Source organism: Psittacula echo (genome assembly GCF_963264785.1).
Source record: "Psittacula echo genome assembly, chromosome: 4".
NCBI classification, from domain to species: domain Eukaryota; kingdom Metazoa; phylum Chordata; class Aves; order Psittaciformes; family Psittacidae; genus Psittacula; species Psittacula echo.
This window is the reverse complement of record NC_137738.1, coordinates 104,343,360-104,366,023: the sequence shown is the minus strand read 5'-3', so window position 1 is coordinate 104,366,023 and position 22,664 is coordinate 104,343,360. Positions and strand designations below refer to the sequence as shown.

Here is a 22,664-nt window from a genome sequence, read left to right as displayed (position 1 = left end):
CCGCCTACCGCCTGGAGGGCGGTGCACGAGTGGTACTCTGTGCGCATGCGCCTTGCCGCTCAACGCGCAAGCGCAGTGCTGCGCGGGTGTTGGGTGCCAGCTGAGGGGCAGGCAGCAGGTAGTGGAGGATAGCCGTGGTTGGAGTGTGTCGTGGTTCTGTAGCTCGACTCCCTGCCTTCGTCTCGCTGGCGGGCAGAGCCGCTACCCCCCGGAGCAGCGCCCGCACCGGACCTCCGGTCCCATTGGCCGCCATGAGGGCTTGTTGGGGGCGGGCTGTAGCGGCGGGGGGCGCTGGGCACGCACAGACGCCGGGCCTGTCAGGGTGGTTGTGGGGCGGCCAGGTGCGGCGCGGCGCTGAGGGACGGATGGACGGTGCTTTTTAGTCCCTGTCCCCCCTCCGGGTGTGGGTGCAGTGGAATGGGGGGTGGAGGGGGAGGTTTGTAGGAAGGTGACAGGGAAGTTTTGTGGTTCCTTCGGGGTGCGTGGCCGGGGGAAGCGCGCCGGGATCCGTGCAGCAGTGGAGGCAGAGGTTGTCTTCCATCCTTGCTGCAGAATAACGCCTCTGCGGGGAACTCAGTACTCCTCTGGTGCATCTTCATGCTTATCAGATTATATGTAAAGCACACGTGGCATATCTGTTATTAAAGCAGTTGCGTGGAGCATGTTGCTGCAGCACCATAACTGATAAAGATGCTTTCCAGTTTTGTGCACACTTTCTCATAAAGGTGTCAGGGAAGCATGTTTCCAGGGAGTTCTGAAGGATATGAGGTGGAGAGGAATTGACAGGACTTTGGAGCCAAACTGTAAAGGTTTTGGCTTGTGAAGGAAATGCAGTGATAGGATACACAGAGCAGAAGCTGAAGAACTTACAGCATTACAGAGTTACTTAACTTATCCCCATATCAGTCTCATGCATGGTGGGATGAGCTCTGCAGCTTGTGTCATCCCTCTGTTTTTGCATACCACCTTTCTTTTTCTTAGTATATCTCTGATTTCCATCCAGCCCAAGCCCCCTTTCCCAAAGTGTACAATTGTCAGCAATTTTCTGATAGTCCACTTCCTTCAGAATGCTTCTTTGGGGATCCCTCTTTCACATTAAGGAATTCATAGATGAGAGAGATGGGAAGGTAAGCTGTTAGCTGGGCATGCTGCTTTCATGCCTGACACTGATTTTTTCAGTGACTGATTAATGATGACGTTGCTTTGGGACTAAAATAAATTTTATATGTGGTTGTAGCAAGAACAAAAGGTAGGATTTTTCCTGAACTCTGTTTACACATTGTCTGGTTGAAAGGCAAGGAGGGAGGATATCTATCATGTGCATAATTAAATAATTAGTTTTTCTTGAGTAATTGTTTTGGCTTTAGCAAACTGCTGGACCTCTCCGTGCTCACTTCTCTCATGTTAGATTTATATGATAATGCAAAATACGTGTTTTTATTTTCTTCAGCTTGCCACCTACTAACCAACCAGTGGGACAGCCATGCTAAGAGCCAAAGATGCCCTATTGCACCTATGGACCCACCACTGCACACACCTGGCACAACTTCCAGCCTGCCGGCTCGCATGGCGCTCCCTGCACAGGCAGCCGCTGCACCCCGAGTGGGCTGCCCTTGCTGAAAAGCAGCTGAAAGGCAAGAATCCAAAGGATTTAATTTGGCGCACCCCAGAAGGTATCAACATCAAGCCTTTATACTCCAAAAGGGACACAGAAGACCTCCCTGAGGAGCTGCCAGGGATGAAACCTTACACTAGAGGACCCTACCCAACCATGTACACATACAGGCCATGGACTATCCGCCAATATGCTGGCTTCAGTACAGTGGAGGAGAGCAATAAGTTCTACAAAGACAACATTAAAGGTAAGATGGCTACTTTGAGAAACCACATTGCCTTGCAGAAGAGTGGGGATCATTCATGTGGTAAATTACATGGTGAATATAATTATTCTGCCTTGTGACTTTTGATTTCTGGTAGGATCTTCCCAATGGCACTCTATTTCTTTATTACCAGTAAACTGGATCATTTCTGAAACTGCTTTTGTTCCATTTTGCTATTCAGGTAGAAAAATTAATGTGCTAAATGCTATTTTCAGTTATTCTGCCTTAACACTTAGAGAGTCATAATTTGGCTGCATTCAAGTGTCCAACCAGCAGAGTTTATGGAGCACTTCATGCTTATTATATGATTGTGAGAGAAGATTGCAGCAGAAAATGATGTTGAACTTAGTCACTTGGCTAAACTTCTGGGGTTAGTGCATTCTGACATTTTGGGTTTTCATCTAATGTTATAAATTTTACATTAACTCATAAATACATACTACTTATAAGTAATTCATCTGTGGCACTTTTTATTTCCCACTTTACAGTCCCTCCTACTTAAAACATAACTGGTTGGGGGGGGGTGGTGTTTGTGGGTATTTACCTCCTGTGATAGTCATGGTTAGCTAATATGAAGCGGTATTAGCTGCTTTAGTATCCTTGCAAGTATTATTGATTCTTTCAATTTATAAAACTCTCAGTAGATTAAGAAGTTATAAATAAAGGGTATTAGAGGTTTACAAACAAACATTTAAACAGAAAGATTGTTCTGGATATAGAATCATAGAATAGTTAGGGTTGGAAAGGACCTTAAGATCATCTAGTGCCAACCCCCCTGACATGGGCAGGGACACCCCACACTAAACCATGCCACCCAAGGCCTCATCCAACCTGGCCTTGAACACTGCCAAGGATGGAGCATTCACAGCCTCCCTGGGCAACCCATTCCAGTGCCTCACCACTCTCTCAGTAAAGAATTTCTTCCTTATATCCAATTTAAATTTCCCCTGTTTAAGTTTGAACCCGTTACCTCTTGTCCTGTCACTACAGTCCCTGTTGAATAGTCCCTCCCCAGCATCCTTGTAGGCCCCCTTCAGATACTGAAAGACTGCTATGAGGTCTCCACGCAGCCTTCTCTTACTTGGCTTTCCTGCTGAACTCTGCTGCTGAAGCAGAAGTGCTAATGCTTGGGTTAGCTGTTGGCGCAGCTCAGTTACTCAAGTATGTTTGCTGCCATCTTTATTTGAGATTTGAAATTGTGATATTGTAATTTTATTGTGTTAATGGTTGTATTATTATTGAATTATTTAGCATAGATTCTGAATCTGACCTTGTTATTTTAAAGCCTTTCTAATAATTCAATTAAAATCACGCTCTAATTGGAGAAATGCTGAAAAAGAATTACTAGTTTTCATAATTGCTGAACTTTCTATTGCTTGAAACTGGGCAGACATTTACATGTATGTCATTGTGCTTAAGAACTAACACTTAGCTTTTCAGATCAGGGATGATAGCTGGTATCTGAGGAAAGCTCTCCTGGTGTTGAGAAAGCAATTTGCAAATGCAGTAGATACAGTTACTTCAGGAACAGCAGTGCTGGGCAGAGAGTGAATGCTTGGGAATAGCAGAGTTTGGGTTACCACTTCCAGGTTGCAGCAACAAGACTGCCAAGAGCTCTAAGTATCCTGTTCCATGTTTTATGAGTAATTTTCTCCTACTGCAGGTTTAGTAATGTATCACTTTGCTTTACAAATAAACAACATTTGTCACTGTAGGCAAGATATCAATTTGTGTGCGTGTGTTTAATTTATGATAAGAAAAAGGTAATGTGAAGTCGCTTATCATGCTTTTGTTTTCAGCTAAGTGAAATTGATGTATTAAACCCTGATACTGTCTGTCTATAAACATTTGCAAATTGTGGCTAAACCGTATTAATCAGTTTGCTAAGCATGATAAACTGATTGTGTGACTCAGTCAGAAGGGCTACAGGTTTGGGTTTTTTTTTTTTTCTCAATTAAAAGCTTTTTCATTTAAAGTTGAAGACCTTGGACATCTTTGGGGAGGAAACAGCATTTAACATCAAAAATTGGTTTCTCATCCAAGCCTAGATCATGTAAAATAAAATTAACGAATGTAGATTCAGTTCTAATACAAGTCTGTTCAACACTTCTGAATCTCAATCTGTTGGATTTTTTTTCTTTTTCAATCAGCTGGCCAGCAGGGATTATCTGTTGCTTTTGATCTAGCCACCCACCGTGGTTATGATTCAGACAATCCACGAGTTCGAGGAGACGTTGGGATGGCTGGAGTTGCCATTGATACAGTGGAAGACACCAAAATCCTTTTTGATGGAATTCCTTTAGAGAAAATGTCAGTTTCTATGACAATGAACGGGGCAGTCATTCCCATATTGGCAACATTCATTGTAACTGGAGAAGAACAGGGAGTGCCTCAGGCCAAGCTGACAGGGACTATCCAAAATGACATCTTGAAGGAGTTCATGGTCCGAAATACCTACATTTTCCCCCCAGAACCATCAATGAGGATTATTGCTGACATATTCCAGTACACCTCAAAGGTATTCCTTGTTTAAATGTATTTACTTCTGTTATTACATCTAGTTAACTATTTATGAGGCACTTTGGAGGACAAAGCAGAAGATGGAAAGACCTGTCATAGTGATGAATGATGTGGTTGTAGAAAGGGCCAGGAGGAGAAGTTAAGATCCCAAATCACTTACAGCATAAATTTAAAGTTTTTTTAAGTCAGTCCAACTAAAAGTCAGATTAAGATGAACCTAGGCCTTAAAGGATGTCAGGAAGCTTATAGACAAGGAACAAACAGGCTGTTCTTTGCCCCATGGTTAAGAATACAGCTGTAATCAGGAGCAAAAAGGGAAGAAATCTTGAAGGACTTGTGCTGCAAAATTAAACGTGAGAAGGAGGTAATGAAAGGGGTGAAGTTCTGAACTGATGACTAGAAGTTCAGTACTACCAGTTGTTTTCTTAGTGGCATTTTCGTTGAAGAGGTGGCACACAGCTTGTAATTGAGAAAGATACCATGGCAGGTGATAGTTTAAGCGTGTGAAGTAAACATCTGCAAACACCACTTAATAGAGATGGGTTGTATTTAGTCTACAAAGAATGTATTATTCATGAATGTTGATAGAGGAGTTATCTGATCCTCCCTTCTGCTATTGTACCCTGATGTTTTTTATTTTTGCAGCATATGCCAAAATTTAATTCCATTTCAATCAGTGGGTACCACATGCAAGAGGCAGGAGCTGATGCTATTCTGGAATTAGCTTATACTATAGCAGATGGCTTGGAGTATTGCAGAACTGGACTTAAAGCTGGCCTTACCATTGATGAATTTGCACCAAGGTGAGATAAAGAAATTTCTAAATATAAAACTCACTTTTGTTAAAACTTCTAATTTTACCAAAAGTTTAAGAGAATGTAAAAGAGTTAAATATCAAGTTCAGTATTTTTACACATTAAAACAATATTGACAGTGCTCACATTGCAGATAGGTTTTGTTTTGGTTTTATAGAATCATAGAATAGTTAGGGTTGGAAAGGACCTTAAGATCATCTAGTTCCAACCCCCCTGACATGGGCAGGGACACCCCACACTAAACCATGCCACCCAAGGCCTCATCCAACCTGGCCTTGAGCACCGCCAGGGATGGAGCATTCACAACTTCCTTGGGCAACCCATTCCAGTGCCTCACCACCCTCTCAGTAAAGAATTTCTTCCTTATATCCAATCTAAACTTCCCCTGTTTAAGTTTGAACCCGTTACCTCTTGTCCTGTCACTACAGTCCCTGATGAATAGTCCCTCCCCAGCATCCTTATAGGCCCCCCTCAGATACTGGAAGGCTGCTATGAGGTCTCCACACAGCCTTCTCTTCTCCAGGCTGAACAGCCCCAACTTTCTCAGCCTGTTTTGTTACACAGTTTCAGTGGTAGGAAAATATATCTGGTCCAAAAGACACTTAGACTACGTCTACAATAATAAACTGAATAAAGCATGCTCACAAGCCCAAGCATTGTCAAGGTCTTTTGCCATAATTGTTCTCTGATCAGAAAAGGATCTCTAAGCTGGTGTATCGAATACAGTTGTAGCTTTGGGACTGCAGAATGCAGCAAGAGCTCTTGCAATTCTTTTAGGCTGTAGTGTTACTTATTCTTTTTAGTAGTAGTATTTTGAAACATTTGGGGAAAATGCTTAACAAGGGGAAGTTCAGGTAGTTCAATTCACAGTTGCAAATTTCTAAAAATAAAATTTTTAAGCAGGATATTGTATTTTTGTATAGCTACTGCCAAACTAAGCAGAAGCAGTTTCAGTGATCTGGTTGATTTACAGATTCCCTAACTATACGGTGAGTCTAAAAAACGAAAGACGTGACTCACATAGCCTCTTGCACATTCAAACTAAAGGAGTCAGCTGAATTAACCTATTTCCAGCATCTGTGGTAAAATCCAAGTGAATCATTCAGAAATAAGGTACAGCCTTATTTTTAGATTTTCTAGTTATGGAGAAATCTGTAAGAGCCTTTGGCAAATTGTTTCAATAGCTAATTCACTGTTAAAAAGGCTTCTTTAGTATAATGGGGTTTACTAGCTTTAACTATCATGTTTACATTTATATATCGTAGAAGCTATAAGTAGAAAAGAGAGATCAATCAGTCTGTTCCCTGATATGCTTGCCAATATTGAAGTTTGTATTTTGATTAGAATCATCAGTAAAAGGATGAAAACATGGTTATAATATGTAATGTATTCTCATTAGAAGTAGTTTGTGAGAATAACTACTCTAGTAGATTGTGACCACGAGCATTCCCTGGCACTGGGGTGTCACTGTTTGTATCCGTGACGTGCTGGAACACCACTTGACCTAGGGCTTCCCTAAAACAGTCCTTGGGGACAGTTTGGCAGTTCCAGGGACCATTGTCACTGGCAATGTGCTTGCAGTCACTTGGTTTGGAAGATAAGTCCAATTATCATTCTGTATATCATATCATTCCGTATCAGCTGGCATCATATCATTCTGTATCAGCTGGCATCAATGTCCAGGAACATCATCTTATGTCTGGGTTATTTCTGTAAAAGTAAATTAATCAGTGACCTTGCTATAGGGCTTCTCCTTTACTGAAACAGAGTTAGTATAATGGTTTAATGTTTTATCCTGTTCATATACTGTTATTACAGGCTTTCCTTCTTTTGGGGAATTGGCATGAACTTCTACATGGAAATAGCTAAGATGAGAGCTGGGAGGCGACTGTGGGCTTACTTGGTAGAAAAAATGTTTAAGCCGAAGGATCCCAAATCTCTTCTGCTGAGAGCTCACTGTCAAACTTCGGGCTGGTCACTCACTGAGCAGGTTAGAAACTGGACTGTCATCAACTTCCTCATTTAAATATGTTTTCATGGTGTATATCTGATTTTAGGGGGCTGCTGATTTTACTTGTAAAGGTGCAGCTTTCTGAAGGAGACAGCCTGTCTTACCCTGACAAGCACTGGATACATCTTTTTGCTTATGTAAAACATACGTCTTGTTGAGTTCCAGCAGCATTGCTTCCCAAAATGCTGCTTCCCAAAATACTTCAGTATTCTGGACTGCCTAGTAGTGCTCAAGTGAAAGGCAGAAACTGGAGTCTTGAAACTGTATTCACAAAAAGATTCCAGTATGTTAACAAGCATGTTAAGAATGAGTTATGCAGTCTGAGCTACTGTTAAGTTCCCTCAATAATCACATCAAATTAGACAGGCAGCTGCAGTGTGTGATTCTTCGCTCTATCTCAGAATGTAAGTCACCCCCTGGAGATCACAGAATCATAGAATGGTTTGGGTTGGAAGAAACCTTAAAGCTCATCTAGTTCTAACTCCCCTGCCATGGGCAGGGACGCCTTCCACTAGACCAGGTTGCTCCAGGCCCCGTCCAGCCTGGCCTTGAACACTGCCAGGGATGGGGCAGCCACAGCTTCTCTGGGCAACCTGTGCCAGTGCCTCACCACCCTCACAGTAATGAATTTCTTCCTTATATTGAATCTAAATCATAATTCCTCTTTGACTTTAAAGGCATATATATCCAACTCGACTCTCTAAATGTCTGAAAAAAACAGATAAAAATTTTCACCTAAAGGCTGAGATTATATTCTGTAATACTGACAGTTTCTATACCTTGTGCTCCAGATTATCCTTTTGTTTTGGTTAATATCCCAGTTCTCCTGCAGATATCTGCCAGTTTTATAGCACCAGCAAATTTCAGCTGTAATTCCTGTCTTTATGTAGTGCTGCCATTATCACAAATACTAAGTACATTTAGTTCCAAAAGGGATCTTGACTAGTAACCTGTCTGGCAGATGTGCTGTTCACTACTCCAAGAATTCTGTTATCTGAGGATGGAGGACATTGGGATTTCCTGTTCCATCCTCTCCAACTTGGATTCATGAAGTTCTTCAAAATACCACTAAATATAAATGAGGCCTTGCTGTGTTATCATTACCAGTTTGCTCATGCACTGATAATTTTGGCTTTCTTTCTGGATTAATCTCCTTGTCTGAGATACTGATAAGTAATAGATAGTTTGAATGCTTATTATTGACTGTTCTTTTTCAGCTTTTGTTATGATTTTAGTGTTTCAATGGGGAATCTTGCATTCATTTCACTGCAGTGTAGTACATGTGTGACTAATCTTCTTCAGCCCTCTGGCAGAACCATTGAGCTTCAGAGTTCTCTTTTTCATTCCAGGATCCCTTTAACAATGTTATCCGTACTACAATTGAAGCAATGGCTGCAGTGTTTGGAGGTACACAGTCTCTGCATACAAATTCCTATGATGAAGCCTTGGGTTTGCCTACAGTGAAGAGTGCTCGCATTGCTCGGAACACACAGATCATAATTCAAGAGGAGTCAGGTATTCCTAAAGTGGCAGACCCGTGGGGGGGATCTTACCTTATGGAGTGCCTCACCGACGATGTCTATGAAGCTGCTTTAAAGGTCAGTTTGCATAGCCTTTTATGTGTTGTAGGAAAATTGGTATAAGAGTTTTGAGAAATGCCTCTTAAGGTACTATCTGATAATGTTGGTAACTTCTAACAAGGGAATTATTTTACACTTATGCATCAGTGATTTCTTTGTAAATGAACTTTACAAAAATACACTGTATATTTCGAGAGAGGGACACTTCTATTAGAAGTGAACAAATTCATGGAGTTTTGGTAACAGGAATATTCTTTTGTTTGAGGTGTCTCTTAATTTATATCAAAATCTGTAGTCAGAGACACAGAGATAGGAAGCACACTTTTAGAGCACAAGCCTGTATATATAGGTATAACATAAATTTGAATGATAACACCAGTGCCAAAGCTTGTTTTCTGAAGAACCTTGCTACTAATCACTTTCGCAATCCTCTTCATTTCTCAGCTTGTTGAGGAGATAGAAGAAATGGGTGGAATGGCTAAAGCTGTTGCTGAGGGAATTCCCAAACTTCGTATTGAAGAGTGTGCAGCCCGAAAACAAGCCAGGATTGACTCTGGTAGGAAGCAGAGAGATGAAAGAATGGAAAACTACCAACAGAATACCTTTGTAAAAAAGGCTTTTATGCACATTTTCATTGAGGTTTTTTCTTCTTAGTTTAGGAGTAGCAGATTTTGAGAGATAAAGTGATAACAGTTTTATGTCAGTGAAAGCCTTGGAAAGGAGATAGCAGTATGTAGGAAATACAGCACCATTATGAAAATAGTCCTGCTTGATGTGTTTAAGACTAGATTAGACAAAGCACTAGAAAGACCATTTTAGAGGAGTATTTTGGGCCTTCAATACCTAATTATTTTATTTCTGTTAGTATCTTTAAACTGTGATTACTGAATTTAAAAGCATGAGTGCCAGCAGATGGCAATATTGAATGTATCTGGCCAAATTCCTGGTTTTGCTTGAGAACTGCCCGTTTTCCCTGAAGACTGGAAAAAAAAACCAGTCATCTCAGATGAGTATGGTTATAGCTTTTTCTTTGTGATTATAGAATCATAGAATCATAGAATAGTTAGGGTTGGAAAGGACCTTAAGATCATCTAGTTCCAAGCCGCTTGCCATGGACAGGAACACCTCACACTAAACCATATTACCCAAGGCTCTCTCCAACCTGGCTTTGAACACTGCCAAGGATGGAGCATTCACAACTTCCTTGGGCAACCCATTCCAGTGCCTCACCACCCTCTCAGTAAAGAATTTCTTCCTTATATCCAATCTAAACTTCCCCTGTTTAAGTTTGAACCCGTTACCCCTTGTCCTATCACTACAGTCCCTAATGAAGAGTCCCTTCCCAGCATCCTTACAGGCCCTCTTCAGATACTGAAAGACTGCTATGAGGTCTCCACGCAGCCTTCTCTTCTCCAGGCTCAACAGCCCTGACTTTCTCAGCCTGTCTTCATACGGGAGGTGCTCCAGTCCCCTGATCATCCTCGTGGCCCTCCTCTGGACTTGTTCCAACAGTTCCATGTCCTTTTTATGTTGAGGACACCAGAACTGCACACAATACTCCAAGTAAGGTCTCACAAGAGCAGAGTAGAGGGGCAGGATCACCTCCTTTGACCTGCTGGTCATGCTCCTTCTGATGGATCCCAGAATACAGTTGGCTTTCTGGGCTGCGAGCACACACTGAAGCCGGCTCATGTTCATTTTCTCATTGACCAACACCCCCAATTCCTTCTCCACAGGGCTGCTCTGAATCTCTTCTCTGCCCAACCTGTAGCTGCGCCTGGGATTGCTCCAACCCAGGTGTAGGACCTTGCACTTGGCATGGTTGAACTTCAAGAGGTTGGCATCAGCCCACCTTACAAGTGTGTCAACGTCCCTCTGCGTGGCATTCCTTACCTCCAGCATATCAACCAAACTATATATATATATATATAATGTAATGTTTTCAGGCACTGCAAATAAAAATGGTTAAGTCCATACTGGCTGAAAGCTGAAATACAGATTTCCAACATGACAAATTAATTTTTATTTACATGCAGTAGTTTTAGGTAGGAACTTTACTTTCTTATTTCTCTGGTAAATCAGAAAAATGAATGCAGAAAAGTGCTGGAGATGAGCACTTCTGCTTAATTCTGTAGGATTCAGTCATGTAAACTGAAAAAGAGAAAAATAGCTAATGCATATTGACGACTCATTACAAAATCAGTTTGTAAGATAAATATTGGTTTAGTTCAAATCTTTTTTCAGGCCCAGTATTCGCCAAGTTCATGCATCTCATCCTCTCATAAAATATAGAAAATACAGACTTAAGTCTTTCCTATAGAACAAATTTTATGTATTTGAAATGTATGTAGTTATAAAGCAAAGCACTGCATTATAATGCTCAAAGTTTTCTTATCCTATTAATATTGTGTCTTTTCATAGTAATTTGCAAATCTGTTCTGAGTTTCTGGTGTTTCCACTGGAAACAGGGTCTGAAGTAATTGTTGGAGTAAACAAGCATCAGCTAGAAAAAGAGGATGCAGTCGAAGTTCTGGCTATTGATAATACTTCAGTCCGTAGCAAGCAGATCGAGAAGATTAATAAGGTGGGAACAACTTTCTTAAAAATAAAAGTTCTTGTAATTGCAGATGGAACTTGAATAAAGGTGGCTTGCCAGAAACTTGACCCTCAAATTCCTGAGAATCTGCTCTAGTCTTTAGCAGAAAAGCTGCATTTCTGTTCAGCTTCAATGGAGTCTGATGGAAAATCCCAAGAAATACAGTATTATCATTCCAAACAAAAATGTTTTTGTTACATTCATTTCATTTTAATCATTGTATTTCAGATAGTCTTGTGAATTTGTCTAACTTTTCAAAATGAGGAACTTTATGTTTTCTGAAAATAAGATAGAAAATAGCTATGCAATGTTTTGCTTTAAAAATATCTACCATTACTTAATCACTCAGACTGTTTATTGCATCTTGTCAAGTGCTATTAAGGGCAGGGTTATGGAAGCAGAAATCAACTTCCACTTTCATAATTAGTAAGAACATGGATAAAATTGTTTTAGAGTTCTTTTATGGAGTTGTACACATTTTAAAGTCTGAGACACCTTTTTACTTTGAATCTTACTGATATATAAGTAGCATATATGACAATTGACAATTGCATGCCTCTAGAATTAACACTTGAAGTCAGCTCACTTTATAGTTTGTTTTAAGTTAATATTTTTCTCTTCTGTGTTAGGTGAAGGCTAGTAGAGATGAAGCAGCAGCCCAGCAATGTCTCGCTGCTCTAACAGAGTGTGCTGCGACTGGAGAAGGGAACTTACTTGCATTTGCAGTGGAAGCAGCACGTTCAAGGTATTGAGAGTGGAGATGAATATCCAACTGATGTTTAAAGATTGATGGTTCATTTTCACCTTTTTGTTGTTCTTCGATATGGTGTCAGTGCATTTGGTATCTTGAGATGTTTTGGGTTTTTCTTCAGAGGTGGAAGGAAAAGATGACTGCAGTTTGACATTGTAAGATAGACTATTACATTTTACAGTCTCATAAGGCTATGCTTTAATTTCTTACAAAGAACTATATGGATACAAAGAATCTTAATTATATTCATACACATTCCTTGTTCATACACATTGTGTTGTTTGCAACTCAGATTCTTACCAGTTTCAGGACATAACTAGGTTTCTCTATCACCCTGCTATTTCACAGGTCAGGGAGCTTAAGGAGCGTCTGAGATGTGAAAATGGATATTCACAATCTTCTCATGGTCTGTTGCTTTATCCTTCATTGCACCATGAATTTGTGTGAAAACGTTTTTTTGAGTGAGAGAAATAAGTTTGGTTAGTCAGGCGAACACATAAAAGATACTCTTGAGTAGAGCAGTGAGGCATCCTTTGGAGTCCAGTGGAACATTTACTTTTTTCACCTAAGGTGCTTTTAAGACTTTTCTTTCCTACTTCAGTGTTGGCCTCTAGAATAGATCCTGTCTGTCCATTCTTCAATTAACTAAGTTTGAGGAAGCACAGGGAATCTCTGAGCACCTGGGGGCTCTGATATAGCATGGTTGGTCAGCAGTAATTTTGAGCAGTGCAGAAGTTCAGGAAGTGCAGATTACTATTTATGTACAAATACACTGCCCTTGCCACATTTTGTAGGGGTTATAGACTGATAAAACACAAAGCAGAGAATATAGCTGTCTTTTGGTCTCCACTTCAAAATTTTAGTTTTACTTAAAACCCCAGATTAGGCTGCAAATTACCTGTTAACAGGTAGACAGAAGGTGCTATGAAAACATAACTGAGAGCAACCAGCAGAAAGGGGTCTAGGTGTACTGGTCAGCAGCAGGCTGAGTGTGAGTCAGCAGTGTGCCTGGGCAGCCAAGAAGGCAAACATCATCCTGGGATGTATTACCAGCCAGTTAAAAGAGGTGATTATCACGCTGCATTCAGCGTTGCTGCAGCCTCTCCTTTAGCACTGTCTGTAGCTGTGGGCCCCACAATTTAAGAAGGATGTGAAGGTCCTTGAATGCTTCTAGAGAAGGGCAACAAAGCTGGTGAAAGGGCTGGAAGGAATGTCCTATGAGGAGCAGTTAAGGAATTTGAGCTTGCCTGGCCAGGAGAAGAGGAACAGCTTCCTGAGGAGGCAACTTACAGAGGAAGGTGTTGAGCTCTTCTCACTGGTATCCAGTGGTCGGATATGTGGGAACGATTCAAAGCTGTTCAGAGGAGGTTTAGACTGGATACTAGGAAGCATTCCTTTACTGAGAGAGTGGTCAAACACTGGAACAGGCTTCTTAGAGAGGTGCCCTGTTTAACAGAATTGTTGCTTATGCTACTTAAGTTTTATAATAGTGAGATTAAAACAGTTATCTCCAGAACAGAGTTTTGCTGTAAAGATAAACAGAAGTGGGAGGAGGTTTATTGTAAAGAACTGGTCTAGTGTTGTGGCTAGCTGATTAAAGAAAACTGTAATTGTCATTAGAAGTATGCTTTTCTTCTCCTGTTAAGAAAAGAGGCTGTATTCCAAAATACAGGGATTTCAAAAGCAGTATTTGTAGAAGAAATAAATGTATTTCATTTTTTGAGCAGTACACAGAAAAAACTTTATCCCAGCTGCCAGATAATACTTCAATAAAATTGATAGTCCAAACCATTTATTTTTCGCTTCTTACATGACACTTTCATTCACACTTTCACATAGTAAGAACAGAAAAGCACACATCTACACGCGCTGCGCTTTAATTTAGCACTGAAGTTATACTTAGATGTTGCTTCTGCAAAAGAGTAGAAGAAAGATTTTTCTAAGATTATAGTTTTCTCTAGAAGAAAAGACGTGTTATGCCACTGTAGAGCCTTCAGCAAACTGCCAGCGTTTACACAGGAGTAAGTTGTCAGTGTTTATGCATGGGCTGGATCTCTATGAGGCTACAATCTGTGATGTCTAGCACAGTCAGTGTTTTAATAGTCAGTATTTATAGATACTATTTCAAAGTCTGCTGCAAACTTGCTCTTGAATTGGGGAAGTCAGTTAATCTAGCACTTAAGCAGTTTTACTTTTCAATTTCTTATTAGTAATATCAGAGAACAGTAATATTAGTAAGAGTATTTAGATGTCCTGGCAAACAAAACCTGATGATCAGTAAGGTCTGAGAACTGCTGTAATGCAGGTAACACTGGCTAAGATGTCTGAGATCATACAGGTGCTGTAAAAATAAAGTATACTGCATAGCGATGTCAGTGGGTTCTGATGCAGTCATGGACAGTTGCTTTATAACTAATGCTTTTTGAATCATTGTTAACAGATAAGTTAAAAGAGAGTATCAGACTAAGTCACATTCAAACATAGCCGTACAGATACTATAAATCTGGTATTACTTTGCCTTAACTGCTTTTCTGGACTGTGATCCTCATAAATCCAGATATGAACTCAGTGCTCTGAGGAAGAAAACGGATAAAAGCAGAGAATGTTAAAAATGTAGTTTTAGAAAGCCCAGGGGAGGGGAAATGACAAAAAGTGGCCAAGACAGTGTCAGTAGTGTGAGTTAAAAATGTGTGTTCCAGCATGACACAAAGCAAGCCAGCTGTGAAGAGTGGCACCTAGAGATAGGAGATTGGCTTCAGGCATATGCATTACACAGTTCTTGCATATATATTCATGATAGGATTTCTGCCATTTTACATTAGCATAGTTACAGTTTATGGTGAAGGTTGCTGAGTATAAAAACACATGAGCTAGCAAAAGAGCAGATTAGCTGGAGTGGGTCACAGGAAGTAGAATAACTGAATTTTACTGAAAGATTCAGTTAATACAGCAGAAATGCATCTTCTGTTACAATGGATGTATGGCAGATTGCATGAGGTAGGAATCAGATAATAGCTACTGAAACTGCAAACGGCAGAAGGAGAACCAAGTACAATTCTTTTGCCGTCCCTTTCGAAAAGTATGTAGACAAAAAGTTGCATCTTGTCCAAACATCCCTTGAGCATTTCATTTAAAAGCTTCAGAGAATGCTTAACCTAATTTTGCCTCATAGTACCCTATATTTAAATGCAATATGACAGGAGAAAATGTGAATTCCAGGGGTTTGAAACATGCTTAGCTGTAGCTGAATGGGGTTTATTTTCTGTATGTGTAAGCATACTTTTAAAGTGCTTTGTAAGAGTAGTATTTTTCCTTTCCTTTGACAAAATTTGCAGCAGGTTGCATTCATTTTTTTTATATATACAAATTCTTTAGTCTTTTTCCATTCAAGTATAAACTTAAATATTTTTATGACAGATTTCAACAGAAGCTCAGTAACATACCTTCAAAATCGTTACTCAGTACCAAATCCCAGTTAATTTCATACCAGAAGAAGCTTGCTGTGTTTGAGCTACTGATTGAACTGCTCTTTCTCCACACGAGTTGTTTTTCCCTTCTAAGGTTCCTTTCATCAAGTATTTGGTTGCGGGGTCAACTGTAAATACAGCGCAGCATTGTTTACTTTGGTAAAGTCTGCACTATAGATTTCACACAGACAGGTGGAATCTATTCGGATAGATCGCAGCCTGATTTGCTTCTAGCACTTGTGCTACAGCAGCAAAATGTGTATGATTTTGAACATGCAAAGTGTTTCCAGCTTGTAACTTGCATGTAAATGGATTTCCCAGATTCTTCTACAGCTCAGTGGATAAAGGAGCTATGTCAAGAGTAGAGGAGAAGAAAAATAAATACTAATATATTAACATCAAGGGAAAAGAAAATAAATTCCAGTTAAGAAGTTACTTTTCAGTCTTTTCTGTGTGTTTATATTTTGATTTATATTTTGAATTTATAGTATGAGTCCAAATGCAAGCTCTTGTAGTCTGAGCCCCAAAAAAATTCTCATTTGAGAAAATTTAATTTAATTTCTTGAAATATTTTGCCATGCAATGGTCCCTGTTGCTTTGTCACTTCTCACATCAGCAAAACAGTATTTCCTTAAAAATTCTCTTGCATGTTTTATTAATGGATGACAGTGGGGTAAGTCAGATGTTCAGAGTTGTACACTTAAAGGGGAAACGAGCGCAAATGAATTTGTTCTGCAGCACGGCCAATTATTGGGCCACTGCCAGTGTGTATCTGTATTCTGTTTTCATATAAGCCTCCTGGTAGCATTAATACTTTGTTCCTCTCTCTTAGGTGCACTGTTGGAGAAATAACAGATGCAATGAAGAAGGTGTTTGGGGAGCATAAAGCCAGTGACCGAATGGTGAGCGGAGCTTATCGCCAGGAGTTTGGAGAGAGTGATGAAATTCTTCATGCCATCAAGAGGTGAGAATGGCTTCCTGTGTAGCTAAACACAGCCTCACATTTAATCCTTGAGATACATGTGCTACTTGTTGTGACCTAAGAAAGCATTTCCCAAACCTGAATGACACTGACCTCAGTAGGTACTCCGGTGACTGTCAGCAGAATAAGAACTAAGTGCTATAAGAAAATAGTCAAAACTTAACTGAACTTGTATTTGCTGGAAAACAAAATCCACTGGGGTGATGTTATAATTTGAGAATTTTGTTCAAATAAACTATGCAGCCACAGGATTAAGAAGCTGAAAAACATTGCCTGAAATCCCCATACACTGAATTGCTTCCTTTACAGACTGTATAATAGTAATCTCTAAAATATTTCCAGCACCTCATAGTTACAAAACCTGTTTTTGTTCTGCCCATAAGTTGTCCCTGTAACCTCACTCTTACTGTTCCTAAAATTATAAGGCTAAAATCCATCTGGATGTCCACATACAGCTTCAAGTCTCTGCATGTTACTTACTCATACCACAAGGGAGAAAAACATCAGAAGATGGTAGCATGTGTGAAAACAGTTTCCTATTTGTGCCTTTTGTTAGCTTCTGCCTTTGCTGCTGTCCTCTTGGGTAAAGAAACTTAATTGCTGTAGTGGGTGGTGGTGTAATATGAATCGATGCTTCTAAGTCCCTGCTGTGTTGTGGCTTACACATTGAAGACTTACAGGCTCTCTTGAAAGGAAATTTCTTGATGGCTTCACAATAGTGATGTTTAGCCTGACTTGACTTTTCAAGTCAAGTTGTGCTGGGGAATGTCACCATCATTTTTTATTTTAAATATTTTCTAAGTATTTTTAATTATACATTTACAGCTTACAGGTTGGTTGGGGATTTGAGCAACCTGGTCTAGTGGAAGGTGTCCCTGCCTGTGGCGGGGGGGTGGATTTTTCACTAGAAGATCACTAAGGCCATTTCTAACCCAAACCATTCTGGGATTCTATGATTCCGATACCTACTTCATCGATCTTCTCAGCAGTCTTTAGGAATAGAGGAGGCAGGCCAAACTCCTGTACATCCTCAAGCAGAAGCTTCTTCAGGCTCTGTTGACATTCCTTTTTAAGCTGTGTGAGTTCTTACTTTTTCCTTCTTAAATGCTGCATATTTCTGTCCTGGAATCACCTCCTGAGGATTTTCATCTGTGCTAATAAATGGTTTATCTAGAGTCATTCTTTTCCCCTGAGTAAGCCACTGGATTCAAAGGGTGATCATCCTGGCCAGGTCATCATATGATTTCAAGGCACAACAAATCCATCCAGTTCCCAACAGAATGCTCAGAACAGGTTGGACACACCCTTTGGTGACGTGGTCTAGTGGAAGGTGTCCCTGCCTGTGGCAGGGGGGTTGGAACTAGATGATCTTAAGGTCTTTTCCAACCCAAACCATTCTGTGATTCTACAATTCTATGAATATTAAAAAAAAAAAAAAAAGGAACCAAAACCAATAAAAACTGTCATTTCTGAGATGTGGTAGTTTTAGTGTCCCAGTCAAAGTAGTGGTACATGGGAGCAGCAAGATGAAAGATTGATACGTGCTGTGGTTATGGAGTTACCTTAATACAACAGAAATATGAACTGCTACCAACCAGAAGAAGGGAGGTGGTGGAATGAGTGCACAGAATGAGGGATATAGTTATCCTTTTTTGGGCAGACTTGTGACCAGTTGAATGATGATGCACAGTATGATGTCTAGGACACATCTTTATGTGCCTATGTGCCATACAAGTTCTTTGGAAATAATTGGTTGTAATTCTCCTTAAAATCTAAGCATTGTGTTTTAGTTAATTGTAAGTCAACTCATTAAATCTGAAATAAAATCATAAAACCATTAAATTTTGTCCATTGGAAACCAGAAAAGTAGTGGAATGGTTTTATTTAAAAAAGAACGTTTTATTGTTGAGGCTAGTAAATACAAGAAATCATACTAGTAATCATATAACATAAAAATTAACATAGTGTGCAGACTACGTAGACAAAGTATGACTTAGAAGATCTTTTTATCTGATGCATATAAATGATGCTACAGTTGAAGCCAGTCTTTTTTTTATTTGTGGAAATACTTCTAATGATTTTCTTTGACTTACTAAGATACAATATGTATTTTCAATCAGAGTTAACAAGTTCATGGATCGTGAGGGGCGCAGGCCTCGTATACTTGTTGCAAAGATGGGTCAAGATGGCCATGACAGAGGAGCTAAAGTCATTGCTACAGGATTTGCAGACATTGGCTTTGACGTGGACATTGGTCCCCTCTTCCAGGTATGACTGAGCAGTGTCCAGTGTTTTTCAAATGCAGCATTTTTCCCTCTAATGCTTGTTCAGCAGCAAGGCTCAAGCTATTCTCATGTCATCCCCTTTCCATACAGACACCTCGAGAAGTGGCCCAGCAGGCAGTTGATGCAGATGTGCACTGTGTTGGTGTGAGCACACTTGCAGCAGGTCATAAAACTCTTGTGCCTGAACTCATCAAAGAACTCAATGCCCTTGACCGGCCAGACATTCTTGTCATATGTGGAGGTGTCATCCCACCTCAGGTACGGATCAACATCATTTCCATCAGGACTGAGAGTCTACTTTATTTCTGTCTGCACTGCTTTTAGCTATTTCCTATATTCTGTTAATGTCAGATGGGATTTACAAAACTGAAGGCTACTGTGTACAATCACCAGGGTCTGCACAGATCTGCAAGATGGTTGCAGAGTGCTGTCAGGTCTTGCTGATCAGGTTTTCTGTACATCATGTTCTGGTTTATCTTACAGCATTTGTTGGATGGTATATTGTGTTCTGAAATCAGTAGCCTGAGAGAGGTGTTCTTTATGCTCTGTTGTTTCTGATTACCAGTACCTTGCATATTACTGTTAAATGCTAGCTCCTAAGAGACTTTACGACTTCTGAGAACAGTTTGGAAGAGTCATAGCTAGTGACTAAGGCACCGGACAGGTCCCATCACCTATAGGCTGCATATCACATTCACTGTTTAGCCTCTTCTCATGTTCCCCATCATCAGGCCTCAGTGTTGCCTCTCTCTCATTCCTTATACTTTCTCCTAAACTGTTGAACTGTTGTTTGGATTCCCTTGCAGTCAGATCCATGCTTTTGCCTTAGAGTTTTCCTTAGCTCATCCACAATTTCCCTGTCTGAATCACCTTTAGGGTGATCTTCTGTCTAGAGAGATTCAGTCTGATTTTGCATATAAATCTCCTGTTACACCCCTTTCCCGGACTTCTTCCTTTCCTAGCCACTTACGTGAGTGTTCAGGAATGACAAACTTTTAAATTGAACAAACGGAACTCGTATTTTTCTAGGAGAAAAATTGTGTTTTGTTCAGTATCTCTCAATGGGATGCTACTAACCTGTTGTTGAAAAATAATGTATCCTATAAAGAGAGAATACATAACTGTGTCCCAGGTCTTTTTGAAATTTCAGGACAATCATAAAATCAGACTAACTCAAATTACAAGAAACAACTGGCAGTCATGTGGCCCAAGCCTTTGTGTAAAGCAGTATTTTCAAAATTAGCATTATATTTAGATTAGGACATTCAGGGTCACATCCAGTTGACTTTTGAATGTTTTCCAAGGATCTGACATTAGTCTGATTCTGAACAAATAAAATCTTTCCCAGGAGTGTTTTTGTACCTCTGAACTACCAATTTTTTCCCATTTCCCTTTCTGCTGTGCTGCCTTTTTCTGGGACTTGTCACATACACTTTCTCAGGTCCATCCTACATGATAGAACATACACCACTTTTAAATCAATTACCAATTTTCTGTTGCACTTTTAACTATAGCACTTAAATTTCTTTCTGAACAGGATTATGACTTCCTGTATGAAGCTGGTGTTACCAATGTGTTCGGTCCAGGGACTCGTATTCCAAAAGCTGCTGTCCAAGTGTTGGATGATATTGAGAAGTGCCTGGAGAAAAGGCAGCAATCTGTGTAATGCTGAAGTGTCACACAACGCAACCAGCCTTGTACTAATCGCTTACAGAATATAATCATCAGCAAGGGATGGCCAGCACATACCTTTGGTTCCACTGCCCTGTGCCCTGGTGTTTTGTGCTTTCTAAGAAAGTTCTAAATTAATTCTCTGCTTGTTCTATTTGAGGATTATTTATATAGGTACCCACAAGAAAATTTTATCTCTACAACTATGACTTCTGGGAATGAAGGGAACTAATTATTTGGGTTTGTTGGGGTTTTTTTCCATATATACTGGTAAATAAAATATCTGTTCCAGCTGTGCTTGATCTCTTGCATGCAGAGGACTTCTTTCGAATTTTTTGGCAGGTATTGTAGACCTAGAAGTCTTCAGATAAGTCACTGAAGTTCAGTAGAGATGTGATTGAATCCAGCAGCACTTTGATGTTAAGGCTAATCTGACTTAAACCTCTTTAGAAACATACAAGTAGATAAACCGTAATTTATCAAAGTTCAGGGTTTGTTTAATGAGATACAAATCCTCTATCTGGCAGTAGCCCATGTAGGAGCATGCAGCTCTGCTCTGTCTACGTCACTGCCCATCCCTGATACATCGGTGTTTTTCAAATGAAGTTCATTGCAGTGCTCATTCTTCCTTCCATAGTTCTGTATTTTTGTTCTTGCTGTCCCTGTCTATTTAGTACTAGGACATTCTTCAGGTAAGTTGATCCTAAATTCTCACCATTTTTGTCTTCCCTCCAGAAGGAATTTGATTTATACATGTGAAAAGTCCTGTGTGGAACCATATGAGGCAAATGGGCTGTGAAGATCTTTGGAGGGGCAGTCTCTGGCATGATGGCCCTATTCCACTTCACTTTGTTTTGGCTTCTTGCTCATTGCATCCCATCATAAAATTAGAGTACAGCTGCCCTGGGATAGTGCTTTTTTCTATGGTGAAAGAGGCTGTAGCGTACTTCTGAGATGTTCAGCACCATAACACTTCATTCAAACTGAGATTTTCTGCAGTTGGTTGAAAATTCAGATTGAACTAAGAGCACTGTATCCTCACTTCAAAGATTGCAGTTGATACAGATCTTTACTTAAGTTTGTTCACTGGGGCACATGCCCATAGTCTCACACTGCTCAGAAACAAATTACTTGCTGTTTTCTTCATAGAATTATAGAATTGTTTGAGTTGGAAAGGACCTTAAAGATCATATGGTCCCAACCCCCTGCCACAGGCAGGGACACCTTCCACTAGGCCAGGTTGCTCAAAGACCCATCTAACTTGGCCTTGAATACTTCCAGGGACTGGGCATCCACAATCCCTCTGGGCAACTTGTGCCAAAGTCTCACCACCCTCACAGGGAAGAATTGCTTTCCACTATCTAGTCTAGATCTGCCCTCTTTCAGTTCAAAACCAATCCCTCTTGTCCTATAAAACATGCCTGTATAAAAAGTTCCCATGGTAGATGAGCTGTTATACCTGTTGTACCTCAACCAGCAACAGCACAAGTGCACAGTTCCTTTTGCTGAGGAATTCCTTCACTTCTCATTTTGCTATTTGTGACATGCAGAAGGCTTCCTTCACCGACTGCCACATTTCCACCTAACTTCTGAAGGCTGAGGCTGCTCAACTCCTTTTTGACTGTGTTTTGAGAAGTGAAACTATACCTCTGACTGAGCAAGGGACTGTAAATCCCTATCAGGCATTTTGGTATCAGCCACTTATATCTCCTGACAGTATTTCTTGCTACCTATATGGTTTTCTCTCTGTATTGCTGGAAAACTGCATGCTTAGCTGTATTTGTTTGGCAGCACACTGTGTTCAACCTACAGTTTTTCTCTGATGGCTGTTTTACTGAAAGAGCCAAGATTTTGCAGATAGGTTGCATTAAAAAGTCTAAAGTATAAGAAATGAACCCCACAATAATAATTTCTCTTTTAATTTCACTGTTTTCTTGAAAATAAGTTTATATCTTTTTTATGTTTAGTACATAAATCGATTTCCTCTAAATTGGAAATTCTTGAAAAAAATAGCAGGTTCTTTTGCTGTGTAGCATAAAGATAATATTTAAGAGTTGCTTAAAAATATATACTTAAACCTCTGGATTTGGCATGAGATATGCAGTG

At 40.1% G+C, this 22,664-nt stretch overlaps 1 protein-coding gene across 3 annotated transcripts; it reads left to right on the top strand.

Annotated features, from left to right (window-relative positions):
- Window positions 1-77: 77 nt before the first annotated feature.
- On the top strand, window positions 78-20,865 carry MMUT (methylmalonyl-CoA mutase). Of its 3 annotated transcripts, XM_080616120.1 has the most exons (14): window positions 98-118; window positions 1,067-1,127; window positions 1,451-1,862; window positions 4,031-4,398; window positions 5,046-5,203; window positions 7,034-7,205; window positions 8,576-8,824; window positions 9,251-9,362; window positions 11,275-11,390; window positions 12,032-12,147; window positions 16,453-16,584; window positions 18,723-18,870; window positions 18,978-19,145; window positions 20,425-20,865. In XM_080616120.1, the coding sequence occupies exons 3-14, from the start codon at window positions 1,484-1,486 to the stop codon at window positions 20,551-20,553; spliced, it is 2,247 nt and encodes a 748-aa protein (XP_080472246.1). In that variant the 5' UTR covers window positions 98-118; window positions 1,067-1,127; window positions 1,451-1,483; the 3' UTR covers window positions 20,554-20,865. The 3 variants fall into 3 exon arrangements, 2 of the variants coding, with proteins under 2 accessions (XP_080472245.1, XP_080472246.1); XM_080616119.1 differs by lacking the exon at window positions 1,067-1,127 and having other exon boundaries at window positions 78-118; XR_013956640.1 differs by lacking the exons at window positions 1,067-1,127; window positions 18,978-19,145; window positions 20,425-20,865 and adding an exon at window positions 17,428-17,680 and having other exon boundaries at window positions 78-118; window positions 18,723-18,812.
- Window positions 20,866-22,664: the final 1,799 nt, after the last annotated feature.